General features: G+C 57.7%; 1 protein-coding gene across 2 annotated transcripts; it reads right to left on the bottom strand.

The window, feature by feature from the left end:
* Nucleotides 1–4067: 4067 nt before the first annotated feature.
* On the bottom strand, nucleotides 4068–21850 carry cxxc1 (CXXC finger protein 1). 2 transcript variants are annotated; one of them, XM_031891396.1, is made up of 14 exons: nucleotides 21729–21832; nucleotides 10004–10113; nucleotides 9738–9838; nucleotides 8243–8382; nucleotides 7167–7328; nucleotides 6921–7076; nucleotides 6730–6837; nucleotides 6287–6471; nucleotides 6002–6209; nucleotides 5782–5892; nucleotides 5631–5680; nucleotides 5422–5518; nucleotides 5192–5344; nucleotides 4068–4973 (listed from the first exon to the last, which is right to left on the bottom strand). In XM_031891396.1, exons 1-14 carry the CDS (start codon nucleotides 21729–21731, stop codon nucleotides 4827–4829), a joined length of 1731 nt encoding a protein of 576 aa, XP_031747256.1. In that variant the 5' UTR covers nucleotides 21732–21832; the 3' UTR covers nucleotides 4068–4826. The 2 variants fall into 2 exon arrangements, with proteins under 2 accessions (XP_031747256.1, XP_031747257.1); XM_031891397.1 differs by having other exon boundaries at nucleotides 6921–7328; nucleotides 8234–8382; nucleotides 21729–21850.
* Nucleotides 21851–22241: the final 391 nt, after the last annotated feature.

The following is a 22241-nucleotide window of genomic DNA, read 5'->3' as shown; positions in this document are numbered from 1 at the left end:
CTTCTTACTGGGGTGAGGGGCCCCAGCGGGGGTCTGTAAGGGCTTCTTACTGGGGTGAGGGGTCCCAGCGGGGGGGTCTGTAAGGGCTTCTTACTGGGGTGAGGGGCCCCAGCGGGGGTCTGTAAGGGCTTCTTACTGGGGTGAGGGGCCCCAGCGGGGGGGTCTGTAAGGGCTTCTTACTGGGGTGAGGGGCCCCAGCGGGGGGGTCTGTAAGGGCTTCTTACTGGGGTGAGGGGCCCCAGCGGGGGGGGTCTGTAAGGGCTTCTTACTGGGGTGAGGGGCCCCAGCGGGGGGGGTCTGTAAGGGCTTCTTACTGGGGTGAGGGGCCCCAGCGGGGGGGTCTGTAAGGGCTTCTTACTGGGGTGAGGGGCCCCAGCGGGGGGGGTCTGTAAGGGCTTCTTACTGGGGTGAGGGGCCCCAGCGGGGGGGTCTGTAAGGGCTTCTTACTGGGGTGAGGGGCCCCAGCGGGGGGGTCTGTAAGGGCTTCTTACTGGGGTGGGGGCCCCAGCGGGGGTCTGTAAGGGCTTCTTACTGGGGTGAGGGGCCCCAGCGGGGGGGTCTGTAAGGGCTTCTTACTGGGGTGAGGGGCCCCAGCGGGGTGGTCTGTAAGGGCTTCTTACTGGGGTGAGGGGTCCCAGCGGGGGTCTGTAAGGGCTTCTTACTGGGGTGAGGGGCCCCAGCGGGGGGTCTGTAAGGGCTTCTTACTGGGGTGAGGGGCCCCAGCGGGGGGGGTCTGTAAGGGCTTCTTACTGGGGTAAGGGGCCCCAGCGGGGGTCTGTAAGGGCTTCTTACTGGGGTGAGGGGCCCCAGCGGGGGGGTCTGTAAGGGCTTCTTACTGGGGTGAGGGGCCCCAGCGGGGGGTCTGTAAGGGCTTCTTACTGGGGTGAGGGGTCCCAGCGGGGGGGGTCTGTAAGGGCTTCTTACTGGGGTGAGGGGTCCCAGCGGGGGTCTGTAAGGGCTTCTTACTGGGGTGAGGGGTCCCAGCGGGGGTCTGTAAGGGCTTCTTACTGGGGTGAGGGGCCCCAGCGGGGGGGTGTGTGTGTGTGTGTAAGGGCTTCTTACTGGGGTGAGGGCCCCAGCGGGGGGGGGTCTGTAAGGGCTTCTTACTGGGGTGAGGGGCCTCAGCGGGGGGTCTGTAAGGGCTTCTTACTGGGGTGAGGGGTCCCAGCGGGGGGGGTCTGTAAGGGCTTCTTACTGGGGTGAGGGGTCCCAGCGGGGGTCTGTAAGGGCTTCTTACTGGGGTGAGGGGCCCCAGCGGGGGGGGGTGTGTGTGTGTGTGTGTAAGGGCTTCTTACTGGGGTGAGGGGCCCCAGCGGGGGTCTGTAAGGGCTTCTTACTGGGGTGAGGGGCCCCAGCGGGGGGGGGGTATGTGTGTGTAAGGGCTTCTTACTGGGGTGAGGGGCCCCAGCGGGGGGGTCTGTAAGGGCTTCTTACTGGGGTGAGGTGTCCCAGCTGGGGGTCTGTAAGGGCTTCTTACTGGGGTGAGGGGTCCCAGCGGGGGTCTGTAAGGGCTTCTTACTGGGGTGAGGGGTCTCAGCTGGGGGGTCTGTAAGGGCTTCTTACTGGGGTGGGGGTCTCAGCGGGGGGGGTCTGTAAGGGCTTCTTACTGGGGTGGGGGCCCCAGCGGGGGGTCTGTAAGGGCTTCTTACTGGGGTGAGGGGCCCCAGCGGGGGTCTGTAAGGGCTTCTTACTGGGGTGGGGGCCCCAGCGGGGGTCTGTAAGGGCTTCTTACTGGGGTGAGGGGCCCCAGCGGGGGTCTGTAAGGGCTTCTTACTGGGGTGAGGGGTTCTTATGGACTTCTTACTGGGTCTCTGGTGAGGGGGTTCCAACAAGGGTTCGTATGGGCTTCTTATTGGGTCTGTGTTGAGGGGCCCCAGCAGGGATTAACTGGGTCTGTGTTAAGGGGTTTGTTCGGGTTTCCCCTGGGATCACTCATGGCCATTCGTACGCCAGAACTGCCATAGGCACCATATAGAGTTAGTACTGTAATAGGTCCTACTGGGGCAAGTAGTATTTGTGTCCAAAGTGATACTAGGCCTGCTGCACCCGTACTTGCAATCTGCCCATGGCCCCTCCCACTTGCCCCCAGGCAGCTGCCTCCTCTGCCTACCCTTAGGCTGGCCATACACGCACCGATATAATTATACAAAACAGACTATGTGTAGACTCCAAATTATTGTCCTGATAAATTTTATGCCATGGAGATTGGTTGTTTAGTCGATGGGACAGATTAGACAATTTTGGCCGGATAACGATAATGTCTGTGCGTGTCTGACGATTCCCTCGGGGGCCCCACAATGTGTTTCCGGGACGTCACGTCCGTACGATTGGTGCCTGTAACTATTTCATGTTCAGAACTTCCTCCCATTTGGTATTTTTAGAGCTTTTCCTACACTTTCAGGCTGAATGTAAGATCGTTGCAGTTAAACGTAGGACCGATGTCCGAACGTTCGTCGGAAGGAGACAGAACAGATTTTTACGGGGCTTTTCTGTGTAGGCCCCTAATGTCAAAAAGCAGGGGGGTATTTATAATAAGGCACCCTAGGGCCTGTGTTTAGGGCGGCATGTTTTGGGGGCCGGCCCTCCGGTGTCAAAATATATATATTTTTTTATTTAAAAAAAAAATATGCCCCCGGCCTCCACTGCGGATTTCAATAGGTAATCTGGTGACGGAGCTAGGGGGCAGCAGGCTCTGTGAAAGTGATGTAACGGGGCATATGACATCCCTTTTGCAATGGCGGTGCATGTGATGTCACGCATTTGACTAGGGCAACACCAGACTTAAATACACCCCTGTTCACAAGGAAAGAACCCAGTGGCACAACAGCGACCCGGCACCCTCATCTATTGTGCCATGCCAGTACGGGCCCAGCAAGAGATTGTTGGTAACGGATTGAAAATAACTAACAAGATTGAGGCGCCGCAACAGGAAGATGACTGACGTACGACTCGTACTGTTCGTAGTACCTTCCTGCCCAAGGGCGGCCCATCACAGGCCACAGCATTATATTTGTGAAGACCATGTTGCCACCATGCATATTATCTCCAGGAAGGTTTCTAGGTGACAGGGTGCCTTCCCTGCTTTGGCCCCTGTCTCTATGGTGGTGGCAACAAACCATCTGGCAATGGAACATTACTCTATGCCCACCATAAGGAACAAGAGAGTGTTCTGTGAACGTAACATTTGAGCATTGTGACTGGACCTTGTGTGCGGACATCTTGTTCCTGCTGTTCTGAGGGACTTGGGAGATGCACTGGGAAGATGATCTCCTGGCTAATGTGGAACACGGAGACTGGATTGGGTCATAACGCTGCTCTGTCATGGCTGAACCACTACTAGGAACACTGTCTTCCGGGTCAGACCTATGGACACCAGAGGTTGGAAGAAGTTATTCTTTAAGTAGCTAATGACCAAACTCAAGTCCCAGGGGGGGACCCAGGTCCCTTAAATAGGAGTTCTGTTCACAGCTGAGACCTGGACCTTGAAGGAAGTGATGCTAAGTGTCATTTCATATACTGGCTGAACTGGAACTTTGTGGTGATCGGCAAGATTTCCATTACATTCCTTGAAGATTAGAGCTTGCAACCCTTCTTTTCACAAGCCTCGGTGGTAGATGGTCTCCAAGTCGCTTGCAATGTCCGAGTTGCCTGACAGAAGCCTTCTCATCTCCATAGGTTCAAGAGAGCTTCTGAACCTCCAGATGGCAGGAAGTCTTTGGGCAAAATGTCTGGAAGAAGTGGAAGTTTGATGGTTTGCCCCATTACTTTGCTTAAAATGTCTGACTTTCGAGGGATTGAGCATTTAGGTCCTGAGTTTTCAGGCTGAGATGATCCTCCGGCCAAACTGCTCTGGTCCCGCTCCTGCCCAATCACATGCTGTGTGAATGGAGATTTTGGGTTCGTAAAGCTGGTCACATAGGCCAAGGTGGCAGAAAGGAGATGTACCCCCACACTGTGACAAGACTGGGGATAATAAGGCCAAGTGTGACGGCCACTTGCCCATAATCGCTGTGCGACCTGCAGGATCTGGGATTCAGCATCGTATCAGCGCGCAACATTCCCAGACGTATAAAAACAAGAGAGGTTTTATTGGCAAAATAACAGGAACATATATAGAATAATAAATAGCTGTGGTACTTTCCCACTGGCCCAGTCCCGCCTGGTTCTGTCATACCGACGCCATCACCCCACATGGCACCTACGCCCTGCCCGGGTGCGACTGAACCTACGCCTGATGGTATTCCAGCTCTACCCCACCCACTGCGGCCCCCATATAGAACTGCCTTTCTGCCCCAGTCTCATAACGAGCAAACTCTGGGCTGACCCGAGAAAAAGGGATGGAAGAGGATTTTGTGCATTCGGTGCATTTCAGCAGGAACTGGGCAAGGAGGGAAGAGTCCGAGTCACATGTAGTTTATCACCGTACTGGTAGCGGAACCAAATCAGTGCTGTTAGCGCATGGGATTGGATAGGTGCTGTGAGCTAGACTTCCTGTGATTGGCCGATATCTGCAGGGATTTAGCATATAGAGATTCCTGGGAGCTGCCTTCGTGTCCTGCCTGGTCTCTGATCCCCATACGAACCCCAAACCGTGCCCAGTGTAACTGCGTATGATGGGGGTCATTCTCCATAGTAAGAGAATGTCATCCTAACAGCAAACACAAATGGCGACGCAGACAGTCCCTGGCCCAATAACATCTCTCGGCTTCCCATATACTAAAGTGTCAACCACTCTGGATAAAAGAAACTAACCCCGTATATAAGAACCTCACGTTTTCTATATAAAAATGTCACAAATTGAGCTGCACTAATATACAAAATCCTCCTCAGCGCTCCGTGTGCGTGCGCAGGTCCGTGGTGACCGGGTCGTGTTGGATGGTCTGGTGCAACATGAGAGCCAGGAGGCCGGCCCGGTTAGTCATCGCCATCCGCACATTCCGCTCCTGCTCAAACAGTTCGTCCAGCTTGTACCACTGCAAAGGGAAAGACAGCAACAGGGCGAAGGGTTAAAAAGACGCCCTAACATGGAATACGGACCTCACTGCCACCCCCGTATGCCCTCATACCGATCATCTCTATGGCACAGTGGGTTGCACTCTTGCTAAAGGGTATCTGCTACTCACTAACTCTGGAATGGGAGTTAACTGCCCCACTCACAAGCTCAGGGGTAAATGGAATATAAAGGTCGTACCAAGCGAACTCGCTCTAAATCCACCTCTGCGCGGCGCAGTTTCTCCCAGCAGTAATGGCGGTTGCACTTTCTTTTGGGAACCCTGCAGAAATCCCCGGTCAGCTCGAACACGTCCTTCACCATGGGGCAGCCACATACCTCATCCGCGGGCACCTGAGGGCAAGACATGGGTCACAAGGAGCAGGAGAAAAACACCAGTGAGGCCGGGGACCCGGCAACTGCTACGGTACCTTGGGGTCGCGAGAATGCTCAGGGCACAGAACCTGGAGCCGCTTGCAGTAGGTCTTACTGTGCGGGTTGTACACGTCGCAAAATAGCCGCGTTGCTCTGGCAAAAAAAAAAAAACACATAGGTGCCATAGTCAGTGGGCACACATGGGTGATAAAGGCTTGAGGGGTAGTAAGGAATCTATGGGGGCAGACACCATGACATCACTTACCCTTCGATCCGTGTGGGGTACATGGAGCCGAAGGAGGTCTGACTTTCATACTAGAGAGACAAGAGAATGAGGATACCGCGCACCTACTGTACTGGCATAACCGTAACTAAATGCCACCACCAACCAGTTGCAGAGCTACAGCCCTACTTACCTTGGCGTAACAGCGCTCCATGTGCCGCAGGGCAACTTTCGGGTTGATGGGGTGGCCACAAGAGACACAGAAAATCTGTAGGTCCGTATCGTCGCTGTCCCCTTCGTTGGTCTGGTGGCGATAGAAAGGGCAGATGAGCAGTTGCCCTACTCTGCCCCCCATCACACAGTGCACATGTCCTGCCCCCCCCCCCCTGCAAAGTGCCCCGGTTCCCACTGACCTCCTCATCCTCTCGGATCTGCTGCTGTTTGGCTTTGCTGATGAGAGCCTCTAGTTCGTGGAAGCGGCTCTCCATGTTCTGGAGCTTGGTTCTGGCCTGTTGCTGCTCCCGCCTGATTCGTTCCAGCAGCTTCTTGCCCTGCTCCTCTGCCACACACGGGCTCTGCTGCCACTGCTGGATGCGCTGCGGGAGGATCTCGTAGATGCGACTGTCGGCAGAATAGAGACGGATCCGTCAGGGATCTACGGGCAAAGGTACGAGAGAAGGAAGGGAAGGGGCACTCACTTGGCTGCCAGTTTCATGCCGCAGTCATCGGAGCAGTACTTGGAGCTGGACCGGGCGGGCTGCACGCAACTGGGCCCCAGGCACTGGCGCAGGGACGAGAAGTCTCTGATCTCCGTTCGCTCCGAGTGTTTGGTCTTATCCTTGTGCCTCTGCTTTTGCTTATGTCTCTTGTACTTCTCATCCTTCTGAATGGGAGGAAATGGGGGGTCACTGTGCCAGCTGTCTTACCATGGGGGAAAATAAATGGCCAAGGCTCGGCATCCCTGCACCCTGGGGCAGATACCATGCAACCTTTGAACAGATGTCATTGGAACCCAAATGCCCCCCAGTGGTTAAGATATAAAAGGAAGACACCCCAGGCTCCCCCCTTCAGCTTTGCCTCTGTACCCCCTATGCCCCCCACCATACACACAGGGGGCACGTGCCTACTCTGGCATCCATACCTTCTTATCTGCCTTCTTCTCCCTCCTCTTCACGTGTTTCACTTTCACCGCTCTCTTCCTCATAACTGAGTCCAGAAAGGGCGTGTCGTCGGTGTCGCTGAGCCACGGCTGTGGAGACAGCACACAGGTCAGAACCGTTTGGAAGGAACCGTATGCGGAACGGCACCCAGTACCCGTGTGGGGAAGCTCACCAGGTTATGGTCGTCGAAGGCTCCCCCGGCACACAGCTCCTGGTAGAGTTCTGGGTCCAGCGGCAAGTCATCGTCGGACAGCGACCCGGCCAGGCTGCTGGGCTCTGGGGTGTCCCGGAACAAGGACAGGTCGTCGTCCTTCACCCGCAGCATTTTCTGGAGAAGGAGAATGGAATATCCAGGCACCACTGGGGCGGAAAGGAGAGGCCATTCTGCCCCGGGAGAGACAGGGGCACGTCTACTTACCCTCGCCCTGACTTGGCACTGGCGCAGCCGACACTTCTGCCGAATCTTATTGGGCCCCCCAAACTTCTTCATGTCTCTGCAGAAGTCACATTGGCCGCAGTCCTCTGTACGGCTACACGCCTCACACTCGCCACACATGCGCGCCGAGCGCTTAATCTGCTGCTGTAACGGGAACGGCGAGTCAGTATGGCCACGGGCACCCCCACATGTCTTACTGACTCCGTACCCCCATATCATGGAACCTCCAGCCCTACAATGTGAGTTCTACTGAGTGTCTGGGTGCAAACTGGACTGGAATAGAGATTCCCCTGTACTAAGCACGATTCAGCAGGAACAGCCCCCTAAGTTTGCTCATAGCCTGTACAGAGAGATACCATAAAACTATGGCACATAGGGATTCCCCTGTACTAAGCACAATTCAGCAGGAACAGCCCCCTAAGTTTGCCCATAGCCTGTACAGAGAGATACCATAAAACTATGGCACATAGGGATTCCCCTGTACTAAGCACAATTCAGCAGGAACAGCCCCCTAAGTTTGCCCATAGCCTGTACAGAGAGATACCATAACACTATGGCACATAGGGATTCCCCTGTACTAAGCACAATTCAGCAGGAACAGCCCCCTAAGTTTGCTCATAGCCTGTACAGAGAGATACCATAAAACTATGGCACATAGGGATTCCCCTGTACTAAGCACAATTCAGCAGGAACAGCCCCCTAAGTTTGCTCATAGCCTGTACAGAGAAATACCATAAAACTATGGCACATAGGGATTCCCCTGTACTAAGCACAATTCAGCAGGAACAGCCCCCTAAGTTTGCCCATAGCCTGTACAGAGAGATGCCATAACACTATGGCACATAGGGATTCCCCTGTACTAAGCACAATTCAGCAGGAACAGCCCCCTAAGTTTGCTCATAGCCTGTACAGAGAGATACCATAAAACTATGGCACATAGGGATTCCCCTGTACTAAGCACAATTCAGCAGGAACAGCCCCCTAAGTTTGCTCATAGCCTGTACGTACAGCAGCACAGGTATATAGGTAAATACACATTAGGTACCTACCCGGGGTACCTTGTTGCTGCTGCTGCTGGTGCTGCCGCTTTTCTTTTTTTCATTTTTTGCAGTCTCTTCATTTTCATCCTTTTCCGTTTCTCTCTCGCGCTCCTTCGACTTCTTGTGTCTGTATTTGATCTCAAGGTGCGGGTGTTTGTCTGGCACGTGGGCAAAAGGCACACCTTTATATATTTCTACTGCCTCTAACCCCCACCGGAACTGCCCCCCACATCCCCCGCCCCTACCGGCCTCTAACCCCCACCGGAACTGCCCCCCACATCCCCCGCCCCTACCGGCCTCTAACCCCCACCGGAACTGCCCCCCACATCCCCCGCCCCTACCGGCCTCTAACCCCACCGGGAAACTGCCCCACACATCCCCCGCCCCTACCGGCCTCTAACCCCACCGGAACTGCCCCCCACATCCCCCCGCCCCTACCGGCCTCTAACCCCCACCGGAACTGCCCCCCACATCCCCCGCCCCTACCGGCCTCTAACCCCCACCGGAACTGCCCCCCACATCCCCCGCCCCTACCGGCCTCTAACCCCCACCGGAACTGCCCCCCACATCCCCCGCCCCTACCGGCCTCTAACCCCACCGGAACTGCCCCCCACATCCCCCGCCCCTACCGGCCTCTAACCCCCACCGGAACTGCCCCCCACATCCCCCGCCCCTACCGGCCTCTAACCCCCACCGGAACTGCCCCCACATCCCCCGCCCCTACCGGCCTCTAACCCCACCGGAACTGCCCCCCACATCCCCCGCCCCTACCGGCCTCTAACCCCCACCGGAACTGCCCCCACATCCCCCGCCCCTACCGGCCTCTAACCCCACCGGAAATTGCCCCCCACATCCCCCGCCCCTACCGGCCTCTAACCCCACCGGAACTGCCCCCCACATCCCCCGCCCTACCGGCCCTCTTAACCCCCCACCGGAACTGCCCCCCACATCCCCCGCCCCTACCGGCCTCTAACCCCCACCGGAACTGCCCCCCACATCCCCCGCACCTTACCGGCCTCTAACCCCCCACCGGAACTGCCCCCCACATCCCCCGCCCCTACCGGCCCTCTAATCCCCACCGGAACTGCCCCCACATCCCCCGCCCCTACCGGCCTCTAACCCCCACCGGAACTGCCCCCACATCCCCCGCCCCCTACCGAGCCCTCTAACCCCCACCGGAACTGCCCCCCACATCCCCCGCCCCTACCGGCCTCTAACCCCCACCGGAACTGCCCCACATCCCCGCCCCTACCGGCCTCTAACCCCCACCGGAACTGCCCCCACATCCCCCGCCCCTACGGCCTCTAACCCCCACCCGGAACTGCCTCCCACACCCCCGCCCCTACCGGCCTCTAACCCCCCACCGGAACTGCCCCCACACATCCCCCGCCCCTACCGGCCTCTAACCCCCACCGGAACTGCCCCCCACATCCCCCGCCCTACCGGCCTCTAACCCCCACCGGAACTGCCTCCCACACCCCCCGCCCCTGCCATAATGCCCCTTGGTGCTTACCTCGGCATTGCACGCAGTACCACTCTCGTATGGCCTTTGCCATCTTCTCGGTGATGTTGATGCAGTGCCCGTGGAACCATTCGTTACAGTTGTCACAGCCGCTGCCGAGAGACAAACCAGGATAGAGATCAGGCTGCAGTGGGCACGGTGTCAGCTTAGGGGCATTATATGGGCTGTTAGTGGCATTAACGCCCCCCCTGGCTAGATGAGGGGTGCATGTTGCTATGGAATGACCCCCCCCCCAATCACACACGTGTATTTCTCACATCATGAAGCAGTTGATATCCGGCTTTCGGCAGATACAATACACCGGGGCGTTCTCTCCATCCTCCGTGTCCCCGGCCGCAGTCAGGTCCGCGTCTGAAAATTCACTCTCCTGGGGCAACAAAGAACCCCCCCATCAGTAACTGCCACAGTGGCTGTGCCCTATCCCCACTACTATTTGTACTAAGGGGATCAGGAAGGGAAATGTGCCTGTTGCAACATGGGGAGGGGGGGGTCCTATTCCTCATAGATTGTGAGCTTCTGAGTATCATTCCTTCCCATGGGCAGAGTGTCTTTACCCTTTCCATCTCTTGCTTCTACCCTAAAAGGTGCCAGGCTGGCATAGTATAACCCCCTGTTCCCGTGGGGCCCATTAGTACAATGCTGGGGGGGCAGTGCCAGTGTGACACAGTATAACCCCCTGTACCCGTGGGGCCCATTAGTACAATGCTGGGGGGCAGTGCCAGTGTGACACAGTATAACCCCTGTACCGTGGGGCCCATTAGTACACATGCTGGGGGGCAGTGCCAGTGTGACCAGTATAACCCCTGTACCCGTGGGGCCCATTAGTACAATGCTGGGGGGGCAGTGCCAGTGTGACACAGTATAACCCCCTGTACCCGTGGGGCCCATTAGTACAATGCTGGGGGCAGTGCCAGTGTGACACAGTATAACCCCCTGTACCCGTGGGGCCCATTAGTACAATGCTGGGGGGGCAGTGCCAGTGTGACACAGTATAACCCCCTGTACCCGTGGGGCCCATTAGTACAATGCTGGGGGGGCAGTGCCAGTGTGACACAGTATAACCCCCTGTACCCGTGGGGCCCATTAGTACAATGCTGGGGGGCAGTGCCAGTGTGACACAGTATAACCCCCTGTACCCGTGGGGCCCATTAGTACAATGCTGGGGGGGCAGTGCCAGTGTGACACAGTATAACCCCCTGTACCCGTGGGGCCCATTAGTACAATGCTGGGGGGCAGTGCCAGTGTGACACAGTATAACCCCCTGTACCCGTGGGGCCCATTAGTACAATGCTGGGGGGCAGTGCCAGTGTGACACAGTATAACCCCCTGTACCGTGGGGCCCATTAGTACAATGCTGGGGGGCAGTGCCAGTGTGACACAGTATAACCCCTGTACCTGTGGGGCCCATTAGTACAATGCTGGGGGGCAGTGCCAGTGTGACACAGTATAACCCCTGTACCTGTGGGGCCCATTAGTACAATGCTGGGGGGGCAGTGCCAGTGTGACACAGTATAACCCCCTGTACCCGTGGGGCCCATTAGTACAATGCTGGGGGGGCAGTGCCAGTGTGACACAGTATAACCCCCTGTACCCTGTGGGGCCCATTAGTACAATGCTGGGGGCAGTGCCAGTGTGACACAGTATAACCCCTGTACCTGTGGGGCCCATTAGTACAATGCTGGGGGGCAGTGCCAGTGTGACACAGTATAACCCCTGTACCCGTGGGGCCCATTAGTACAATGCTGGGGGGGCAGTGCCAGTGTGACACAGTATAACCCCCTGTACCCGTGGGGCCCATTAGTACAATGCTGGGGGGCAGTGCCAGTGTGACACAGTATAACCCCCTGTACCCGTGGGGCCCATTAGTACAATGCTGGGGGGGGCAGTGCCAGTGTGACACAGTATAACCCCCTGTACCCGTGGGGCCCATTAGTACAATGCTGGGGGGCAGTGCCAGTGTGACACAGTATAACCCCCTGTACCGTGGGGCCCATTAGTACAATGCTGGGGGGCAGTGCCAGTGTGACACAGTATAACCCCCTGTTCCCGTGGGGCCCATTAGTACAATGCTGGGGGGGCAGTGCCAGTGTGACACAGTATAACCCCCTGTACCCGTGGGGCCCATTAGTACAATGCTGGGGGGGCAGTGCCAGTGTGACACAGTATAACCCCCTGTTCCCGTGGGGCCCATTAGTACAATGCTGGGGGGGCAGTGCCAGTGTGACACAGTATAACCCCCTGTACCTGTGGGGCCCATTAGTACAATGCTGGGGGGCAGTGCCAGTGTGACACAGTATAACCCCCTGTACCTGTGGGGCCCATTAGTACAATGCTGGGGGGGCAGTGCCAGTGTGACACAGTATAACCCCCTGTACCCGTTGGGCCCATTAGTACAATGCTGGGGGGGCAGTGCCAGTGTGACACAGTATAACCCCTGTACCTGTGGGGCCCATTAGTACAATGCTGGGGGGGCAGTGCCAGTGTGACACAGTATAACCCCTGTACCCGTGGGGCCCATTAGTACAATGCTGGGGGGGCAGTGCCAGTGTGACACAGTATAACCCCCTGTACCTGTGGGGCCCATTAGTACAATGCTGGGGGGCAGTGCCAGTGTGACACAGTATAACCCCCTGTACCTGTGGGGCCCATTAGTACAATGCTGGGGGGCAGTGCCAGTGTGACACAGTATAACCCCTGTACCCGTGGGGCCCATTAGTACAATGCTGGGGGGGCAGTGCCAGTGTGACACAGTATAACCCCCTGTACCCGTGGGGCCCATTAGTACAATGCTGGGGGGCAGTGCCAGTGTGACACAGTATAACCCCCTGTACCCGTGGGGCCCATTAGTACAATGCTGGGGGGGGCAGTGCCAGTGTGACACAGTATAACCCCCTGTACCCGTGGGGCCCATTAGTACAATGCTGGGGGGCAGTGCCAGTGTGACACAGTATAACCCCCTGTACCCGTGGGGCCCATTAGTACAATGCTGGGGGGCAGTGCCAGTGTGACACAGTATAACCCCCTGTTCCCGTGGGGCCCATTAGTACAATGCTGGGGGGGCAGTGCCAGTGTGACACAGTATAACCCCTGTACCCGTGGGGCCCATTAGTACAATGCTGGGGGGGCAGTGCCAGTGTGACACAGTATAACCCCCTGTTCCCGTGGGGCCCATTAGTACAATGCTGGGGGGGCAGTGCCAGTGTGACACAGTATAACCCCCTGTACCCGTGGGGCCATTAGTACAATGCTGGGGGGGCAGTGCCAGTGTGACACAGTATAACCCCTCTACCCGTGGGGCCCATTAGTACAATGCTGGGGGGGCAGTGCCAGTGTGACACAGTATAACCCCCTGTACCCGTGGGGCCCATTAGTACAATGCTGGGGGGCAGTGCCAGTGTGACACAGTATAACCCCCTGTACCCGTGGGGCCCATTAGTACAATGCTGGGGGGCAGTGCCAGTGTGACACAGTATAACCCCCTGTTCCCGTGGGGCCCATTAGTACAATGCTGGGGGGCAGTGCCAGTGTGACACAGTATAACCCCCTGTACCCGTGGGGCCCATTAGTACAATGCTGGGGGGCAGTGCCAGTGTGACACAGTATAACCCCTGTACCCGTGGGGCCCATTAGTACAATGCTGGGGGGCAGTGCCAGTGTGACACAGTATAACCCCCTGTACCCGTGGGGCCCATTAGTACAATGCTGGGGGGCAGTGCCAGTGTGACACAGTATAACCCCCTGTACCCGTGGGGCCCATTAGTACAATGCTGGGGGGGCAGTGCCAGTGTGACACAGTATAACCCCCTGTACCCGTGGGGCCCATTAGTACAATGCTGGGGGGCAGTGCCAGTGTGACACAGTATAACCCCCTGTACCGTGGGGCCCATTAGTACAATGCTGGGGGGCAGTGCCAGTGTGACACAGTATAACCCCTGTACCCGTGGGGCCCATTAGTACAATGCTGGGGGGGCAGTGCCAGTGTGACACAGTATAACCCCCTGTACCCGTGGGGCCCATTAGTACAATGCTGGGGGGGCAGTGCCAGTGTGACACAGTATAACCCCCTGTACCCGTGGGGCCCATTAGTACAATGCTGGGGGGGCAGTGCCAGTGTGACACAGTATAACCCCTGTACCCGTGGGGCCCATTAGTACAATGCTGGGGGGGCAGTGCCAGTGTGACACAGTATAACCCCTGTACCCGTGGGGCCCATTAGTACAATGCTGGGGGGGCAGTGCCAGTGTGACACAGTATAACCCCCTGTACCCGTGGGGCCCATTAGTACAATGCTGGGGGGCAGTGCCAGTGTGACACAGTATAACCCCCTGTACCCGTGGGGCCCATTAGTACAATGCTGGGGGGCAGTGCCCAGTGTGACACAGTATAACCCCCTGTAACCCGTGGGGCCCATTAGTACAATGCTGGGGGGCAGTGCCAGTGTGACACAGTATAACCCCCCTGTACCTGTGGGGCCCATTAGTACAATGCTGGGGGGCAGTGCCAGTGTGACACAGTATAACCCCCTGTTCCCGTGGGGCCCATTAGTACAATGCTGGGGGGCAGTGCCAGTGTGACACAGTATAACCCCCTGTACCCGTGGGGCCCATTAGTACAATGCTGGGGGGCAGTGCCAGTGTGACACAGTATAACCCCTGTACCCGTGGGGCCCATTAGTACAATGCTGGGGGGCAGTGCCAGTGTGACACAGTATAACCCCCTGTACCCGTGGGGCCCATTAGTACAATGCTGGGGGGCAGTGCCAGTGTGACACAGTATAACCCCCTGTACCCGTGGGGCCCATTAGTACAATGCTGGGGGGCAGTGCCAGTGTGACACAGTATAACCCCCTGTACCCGTGGGGCCCATTAGTACAATGCTGGGGGGCAGTGCCAGTGTGACACAGTATAACCCCCTGTACCCGTGGGGCCCATTAGTACAATGCTGGGGGGCAGTGCCAGTGTGACACAGTATAACCCCCTGTACCCGTGGGGCCCATTAGTACAATGCTGGGGGGCAGTGCCAGTGTGACACAGTATAACCCCCTGTACCCGTGGGGCCCATTAGTACAATGCTGGGGGCAGTGCCAGTGTGACACAGTATAACCCCCTGTACCCGTGGGGCCCATTAGTACAATGCTGGGGGGCAGTGCCAGTGTGACACAGTATAACCCCCTGTACCCGTGGGGCCCATTAGTACAATGCTGGGGGGCAGTGCCAGTGTGACACAGTATAACCCCCTGTACCCGTGGGGCCCATTAGTACAATGCTGGGGGGGCAGTGCCAGTGTGACACAGTATAACCCCCTGTACCCGTGGGGCCCATTAGTACAATGCTGGGGGGGCAGTGCCAGTGTGACACAGTATAACCCCCTGTACCCGTGGGGCCCATTAGTACAATGCTGGGGGGCAGTGCCAGTGTGACACAGTATAACCCCCTGTACCCGTGGGGCCCATTAGTACAATGCTGGGGGGCAGTGCCAGTGTGACACAGTATAACCCCCTGTACCCGTGGGGCCCATTAGTACAATGCTGGGGGGCAGTGCCAGTGTGACACAGTATAACCCCCTGTACCCGTGGGGCCCATTAGTACAATGCTGGGGGGCAGTGCCAGTGTGACACAGTATAACCCCCTGTACCCGTGGGGCCCATTAGTACAATGCTGGGGGGCAGTGCCAGTGTGACACAGTATAACCCCCTGTACCCGTGGGGCCCATTAGTACAATGCTGGGGGGCAGTGCCAGTGTGACACAGTATAACCCCCTGTACCCGTGGGGCCCATTAGTACAATGCTGGGGGGCAGTGCCAGTGTGACACAGTATAACCCCCTGTACCCGTGGGGCCCATTAGTACAATGCTGGGGGGGCAGTGCCAGTGTGACACAGTATAACCCCCTGTACCCGTGGGGCCCATTAGTACAATGCTGGGGGGCAGTGCCAGTGTGACACAGTATAACCCCCTGTACCCGTGGGGCCCATTAGTACAATGCTGGGGGGCAGTGCCAGTGTGACACAGTATAACCCCTGTACCCGTGGGGCCCATTAGTACAATGCTGGGGGGCAGTGCCAGTGTGACACAGTATAACCCCCTGTACCCGTGGGGCCCATTAGTACAATGCTGGGGGGCAGTGCCAGTGTGACACAGTATAACCCCCTGTACCCGTGGGGCCCATTAGTACAATGCTGGGGGGGCAGTGCCAGTGTGACACAGTATAACCCCCTGTACCCGTGGGGCCCATTAGTACAATGCTGGGGGGGCAGTGCCAGTGTGACACAGTATAACCCCCTGTACCCGTGGGGCCCATTAGTACAATGCTGGGGGGCAGTGCCAGTGTGACACAGTATAACCCCCTGTACCCGTGGGGCCCATTAGTACAATGCTGGGGGGGCAGTGCCAGTGTGACACAGTATAACCCCCTGTACCGTGGGGCCCATTAGTACAATGCTGGGGGGCAGTGCCAGTGTGACACAGTATAACCCCCTGTACCCGTGGGGCCCATTAGTACAATGCTGGGGGGCAGTGCCAGTGTGACACAGTATAACCCCCTGTACCCGTGGGGCCCATTAGTACAATGCTGGGGGGCAGTGCCAGTGTGACACAGTATAACCCCCTGTACCCGTGGGGCCCATTAGTACAATGCTGGGGGGGCAGTGCCAGTGTGACACAGTATAACCCCCTGTACCCGTGGGGCCCATTAGTACAATGCTGGGGGGGCAGTGCCAGTGTGACACAGTATAACCCCCTGTACCCGTGGGGCCCATTAGTACAATGCTGGGGGGGCAGTGCCAGTGTGACACAGTATAACCCCCTGTACCCGTGGGGCCCATTAGTACAATGCTGGGGGGGCAGTGCCAGTGTGACACAGTATAACCCCCTGTACCCGTGGGGCCCATTAGTACAATGCTGGGGGGGCAGTGCCAGTGTGACACAGTATAACCCCCTGTACCCGTGGGGCCCATTAGTACAATGCTGGGGGGCAGTGCCAGTGTGACACAGTATAACCCCCTGTACCCGTGGGGCCCATTAGTACAATGCTGGGGGGCAGTGCCAGTGTGACACAGTATAACCCCCTGTACCCGTGGGGCCCATTAGTACAATGCTGGGGGGGCAGTGCCAGTGTGACACAGTATAACCCCCTGTACCCGTGGGGCCCATTAGTACAATGCTGGGGGGCAGTGCCAGTGTGACACAGTATAACCCCCTGTACCCGTGGGGCCCATTAGTACAATGCTGGGGGGCAGTGCCAGTGTGACACAGTATAACCCCCTGTACCCGTGGGGCCCATTAGTACAATGCTGGGGGGCAGTGCCAGTGTGACACAGTATAACCCCCTGTACCCGTGGGGCCCATTAGTACAATGCTGGGGGGGCAGTGCCAGTGTGACACAGTATAACCCCCTGTACCCGTGGGGCCCATTAGTACAATGCTGGGGGGCAGTGCCAGTGTGACACAGTATAACCCCCTGTACCCGTGGGGCCCATTAGTACAATGCTGGGGGGCAGTGCCAGTGTGACACAGTATAACCCCCTGTACCCGTGGGGCCCATTAGTACAATGCTGGGGGGCAGTGCCAGTGTGACACAGTATAACCCCCTGTACCCGTGGGGCCCATTAGTACAATGCTGGGGGGGCAGTGCCAGTGTGACACAGTATAACCCCCTGTACCCGTGGGGCCCATTAGTACAATGCTGGGGGGCAGTGCCAGTGTGACACAGTATAACCCCCTGTACCCGTGGGGCCCATTAGTACAATGCTGGGGGGGCAGTGCCAGTGTGACACAGTATAACCCCCTGTACCCGTGGGGCCCATTAGTACAATGCTGGGGGGGCAGTGCCAGTGTGACACAGTATAACCCCCTGTACCCGTGGGGCCCATTAGTACAATGCTGGGGGGCAGTGCCAGTGTGACACAGTATAACCCCCTGTACCCGTGGGGCCCATTAGTACAATGCTGGGGGGCAGTGCCAGTGTGACACAGTATAACCCCCTGTACCCGTGGGGCCCATTAGTACAATGCTGGGGGGGCAGTGCCAGTGTGACACAGTATAACCCCCTGTACCCGTGGGGCCCATTAGTACAATGCTGGGGGGCAGTGCCAGTGTGACACAGTATAACCCCCTGTACCCGTGGGGCCCATTAGTACAATGCTGGGGGGCAGTGCCAGTGTGACACAGTATAACCCCCTGTACCCGTGGGGCCCATTAGTACAATGCTGGGGGGGCAGTGCCAGTGTGACACAGTATAACCCCTGTACCCGTGGGGCCCATTAGTACAATGCTGGGGGGGCAGTGCCAGTGTGACACAGTATAACCCCCTGTACCTGTGGGGCCCATTAGTACAATGCTGGGGGGCAGTGCCAGTGTGACACAGTATAACCCCCTGTACCCGTGGGGCCCATTAGTACAATGCTGGGGGGGCAGTGCCAGTGTGACACAGTATAACCCCCTGTACCCGTGGGGCCCATTAGTACAATGCTGGGGGGCAGTGCCAGTGTGACACAGTATAACCCCCTGTACCCGTGGGGCCCATTAGTACAATGCTGGGGGGCAGTGCCAGTGTGACACAGTATAACCCCCTGTACCCGTGGGGCCCATTAGTACAATGCTGGGGGGGCAGTGCCAGTGTGACACAGTATAACCCCCTGTACCCGTGGGGCCCATTAGTACAATGCTGGGGGGGCAGTGCCAGTGTGACACAGTATAACCCCCTGTACCCGTGGGGCCCATTAGTACAATGCTGGGGGGCAGTGCCAGTGTGACACAGTATAACCCCCTGTACCTGTGGGGCCCATTAGTACAATGCTGGGGGGCAGTGCCAGTGTGACACAGTATAACCCCCTGTACCCGTGGGGCCCATTAGTACAATGCTGGGGGGGCAGTGCCAGTGTGACACAGTATAACCCCCTGTACCTGTGGGGCCCATTAGTACAATGCTGGGGGGCAGTGCCAGTGTGACACAGTATAACCCCCTGTACCCGTGGGGCCCATTAGTACAATGCTGGGGGGCAGTGCCAGTGTGACACAGTATAACCCCCTGTACCCGTGGGGCCCATTAGTACAATGCTGGGGGGCAGTGCCAGTGTGACACAGTATAACCCCCTGTACCCGTGGGGCCCATTAGTACAATGCTGGGGGGCAGTGCCAGTGTGACACAGTATAACCCCCTGTACCCGTGGGGCCCATTAGTACAATGCTGGGGGGCAGTGCCAGTGTGACACAGTATAACCCCCTGTACCCGTGGGGCCCATTAGTACAATGCTGGGGGGGCAGTGCCAGTGTGACACAGTATAACCCCCTGTACCCGTGGGGCCCATTAGTACAATGCTGGGGGGCAGTGCCAGTGTGACACAGTATAACCCCCTGTACCCGTGGGGCCCATTAGTACAATGCTGGGGGGCAGTGCCAGTGTGACACAGTATAACCCCCTGTACCTGTGGGGCCCATTAGTACAATGCTGGGGGGGCAGTGCCAGTGTGACACAGTATAACCCCCTGTACCCGTGGGGCCCATTAGTACAATGCTGGGGGGCAGTGCCAGTGTGACACAGTATAACCCCCTGTACCTGTGAGGCCCATTAGTACAATGCTGGGGGGCAGTGCCAGTGTGACACAGTATAACCCCCTGTACCCGTGGGGCCCATTAGTACAATGCTGGGGGGGCAGTGCCAGTGTGACACAGTATAACCCCCTGTACCTGTGGGGCCCATTAGTACAATGCTGGGGGGCAGTGCCAGTGTGACACAGTATAACCCCCTGTACCCGTGGGGCCCATTAGTACAATGCTGGGGGGCAGTGCCAGTGTGACACAGTATAACCCCCTGTACCTGTGGGGCCCATTAGTACAATGCTGGGGGGCAGTGCCAGTGTGACACAGTATAACCCCCTGTACCCGTGGGGCCCATTAGTACAATGCTGGGGGGCAGTGCCAGTGTGACACAGTATAACCCCCTGTACCCGTGGGGCCCATTAGTACAATGCTGGGGGGCAGTGCCAGTGTGACACAGTATAACCCCCTGTACCCGTGGGGCCCATTAGTACAATGCTGGGGGGCAGTGCCAGTGTGACACAGTATAACCCCCTGTACCTGTGGGGCCCATTAGTACAATGCTGGGGGGCAGTGCCAGTGTGACACAGTATAACCCCCTGTACCCGTGGGGCCCATTAGTACAATGCTGGGGGGCAGTGCCAGTGTGACACAGTATAACCCCCTGTACCCGTGGGGCCCATTAGTACAATGCTGGGGGGCAGTGCCAGTGTGACACAGTATAACCCCCTGTACCCGTGGGGCCCATTAGTACAATGCTGGGGGGCAGTGCCAGTGTGACACAGTATAACCCCCTGTACCCGTGGGCCCATTAGTACAATGCTGGGGGGGCAGTGCCAGTGTGACACAGTATAACCCCCTGTACCCGTGGGGCCCATTAGTACAATGCTGGGGGGGCAGTGCCAGTGTGACACAGTATAACCCCCTGTACCTGTGGGGCCCATTAGTACAATGCTGGGGGGGCAGTGCCAGTGTGACACAGTATAACCCCTGTACCCGTGGGGCCCATTAGTACAATGCTGGGGGGCAGTGCCAGTGTGACACAGTATAACCCCCTGTACCCGTGGGGCCCATTAGTACAATGCTGGGGGGCAGTGCCAGTGTGACACAGTATAACCCCCTGTACCCGTGGGGCCCATTAGTACAATGCTGGGGGGGCAGTGCCAGTGTGACACAGTATAACCCCCTGTACCCGTGGGGCCCATTAGTACAATGCTGGGGGGCAGTGCCAGTGTGACACAGTATAACCCCCTGTACCTGTGGGGCCCATTAGTACAATGCTGGGGGGGCAGTGCCAGTGTGACACAGTATAACCCCCTGTACCCGTGGGGCCCATTAGTACAATGCTGGGGGCAGTGCCAGTGTGACACAGTATAACCCCCTGTACCCGTGGGGCCCATTAGTACAATGCTGGGGGGCAGTGCCAGTGTGACACAGTATAACCCCCTGTACCCGTGGGGCCCATTAGTACAATGCTGGGGGGCAGTGCCAGTGTGACACAGTATAACCCCCTGTACCCGTGGGGCCCATTAGTACAATGCTGGGGGGCAGTGCCAGTGTGACACAGTATAACCCCCTGTACCCGTGGGGCCCATTAGTACAATGCTGGGGGCAGTGCCAGTGTGACACAGTATAACCCCCTGTACCCGTGGGGCCCATTAGTACAATGCTGGGGGGCAGTGCCAGTGTGACACAGTATAACCCCCTGTACCCGTGGGGCCCATTAGTACAATGCTGGGGGGCAGTGCCAGTGTGACACAGTATAACCCCCTGTACCCGTGGGGCCCATTAGTACAATGCTGGGGGGGCAGTGCCAGTGTGACACAGTATAACCCCCTGTACCCGTGGGGCCCATTAGTACAATGCTGGGGGGGCAGTGCCAGTGTGACACAGTATAACCCCCTGTACCCGTGGGGCCCATTAGTACAATGCTGGGGGGGCAGTGCCAGTGTGACACAGTATAACCCCCTGTACCCGTGGGGCCCATTAGTACAATGCTGGGGGGCAGTGCCAGTGTGACACAGTATAACCCCCTGTACCCGTGGGGCCCATTAGTACAATGCTGGGGGGGCAGTGCCAGTGTGACACAGTATAACCCCCTGTACCCGTGGGGCCCATTAGTACAATGCTGGGGGGGCAGTGCCAGTGTGACACAGTATAACCCCCTGTACCTGTGGGGCCCATTAGTACAATACACACAGGGGGCGGGGCTACACACAAGGGGCGGGGATACACACAGGGGGCGGGGCTACACACACACACAGGGGATACACACAGGGTTAAGGCGCTGGATACAGCCAATAGCAATGTGAGGGGACTCCCCCCCCCACCCCGATACCCCCGCACCCCAGGGGACCCCCACAAACCCTTCCCGGGCCCCCCCCAAACCCACCCCCACACCATCCCCGGGTACAGCGCACTCAGCGCATCGGATAATATTGTCTCACCATCTCTCCTCCCGTAGCAACAACATCCACTTCCGCTTCCGGGTCCCTCTCCGTGACGCGCACACCCCGTGACCAGCGCTGCGGCCGGAAGTACCTGCGAGAGAGCGGGAAGTGGGGAACTGAGGGTTAATGTGTGTGTGGGGGCGGGGCCGGGGCGGCTCAGAGGGGATTGTGGGACACGGAGGGAAGGGGGAGGAGCTGAGAGTGAGAGGCTATTCCGTACAACATTGAGACGCTGTGGCCACGCCCCCCCTACACGCCCCTCCCACATTACTAGACTTGGCGGGTTTTGTGAAGTTTGAACACATTTCTGGGTATTTTTTTTAGCTACTGAAGGTGAAGTTGCCCTTTAACCTGCAAAACTCACTCCCCCAATGGGACCCATTTAGCTGATTAGTTACACTTGTACCTCAGTGAGGGGGGTATTCCCTTATCTAATTACATTTGGGGAACTGTGTATCTTTCCACAGGGAAATGAGGGGCTTTTGTGTAAGAATCTGAGAGCTGGGGGGG

Source organism: Xenopus tropicalis, chromosome 8 (genome assembly GCF_000004195.4).
Source record: "Xenopus tropicalis strain Nigerian chromosome 8, UCB_Xtro_10.0, whole genome shotgun sequence".
NCBI lineage: Eukaryota > Metazoa > Chordata > Amphibia > Anura > Pipidae > Xenopus > Xenopus tropicalis.
The sequence above is the reverse complement of the archived record's forward strand: the minus strand, read 5'-3'. Positions and strand labels throughout refer to the sequence as shown.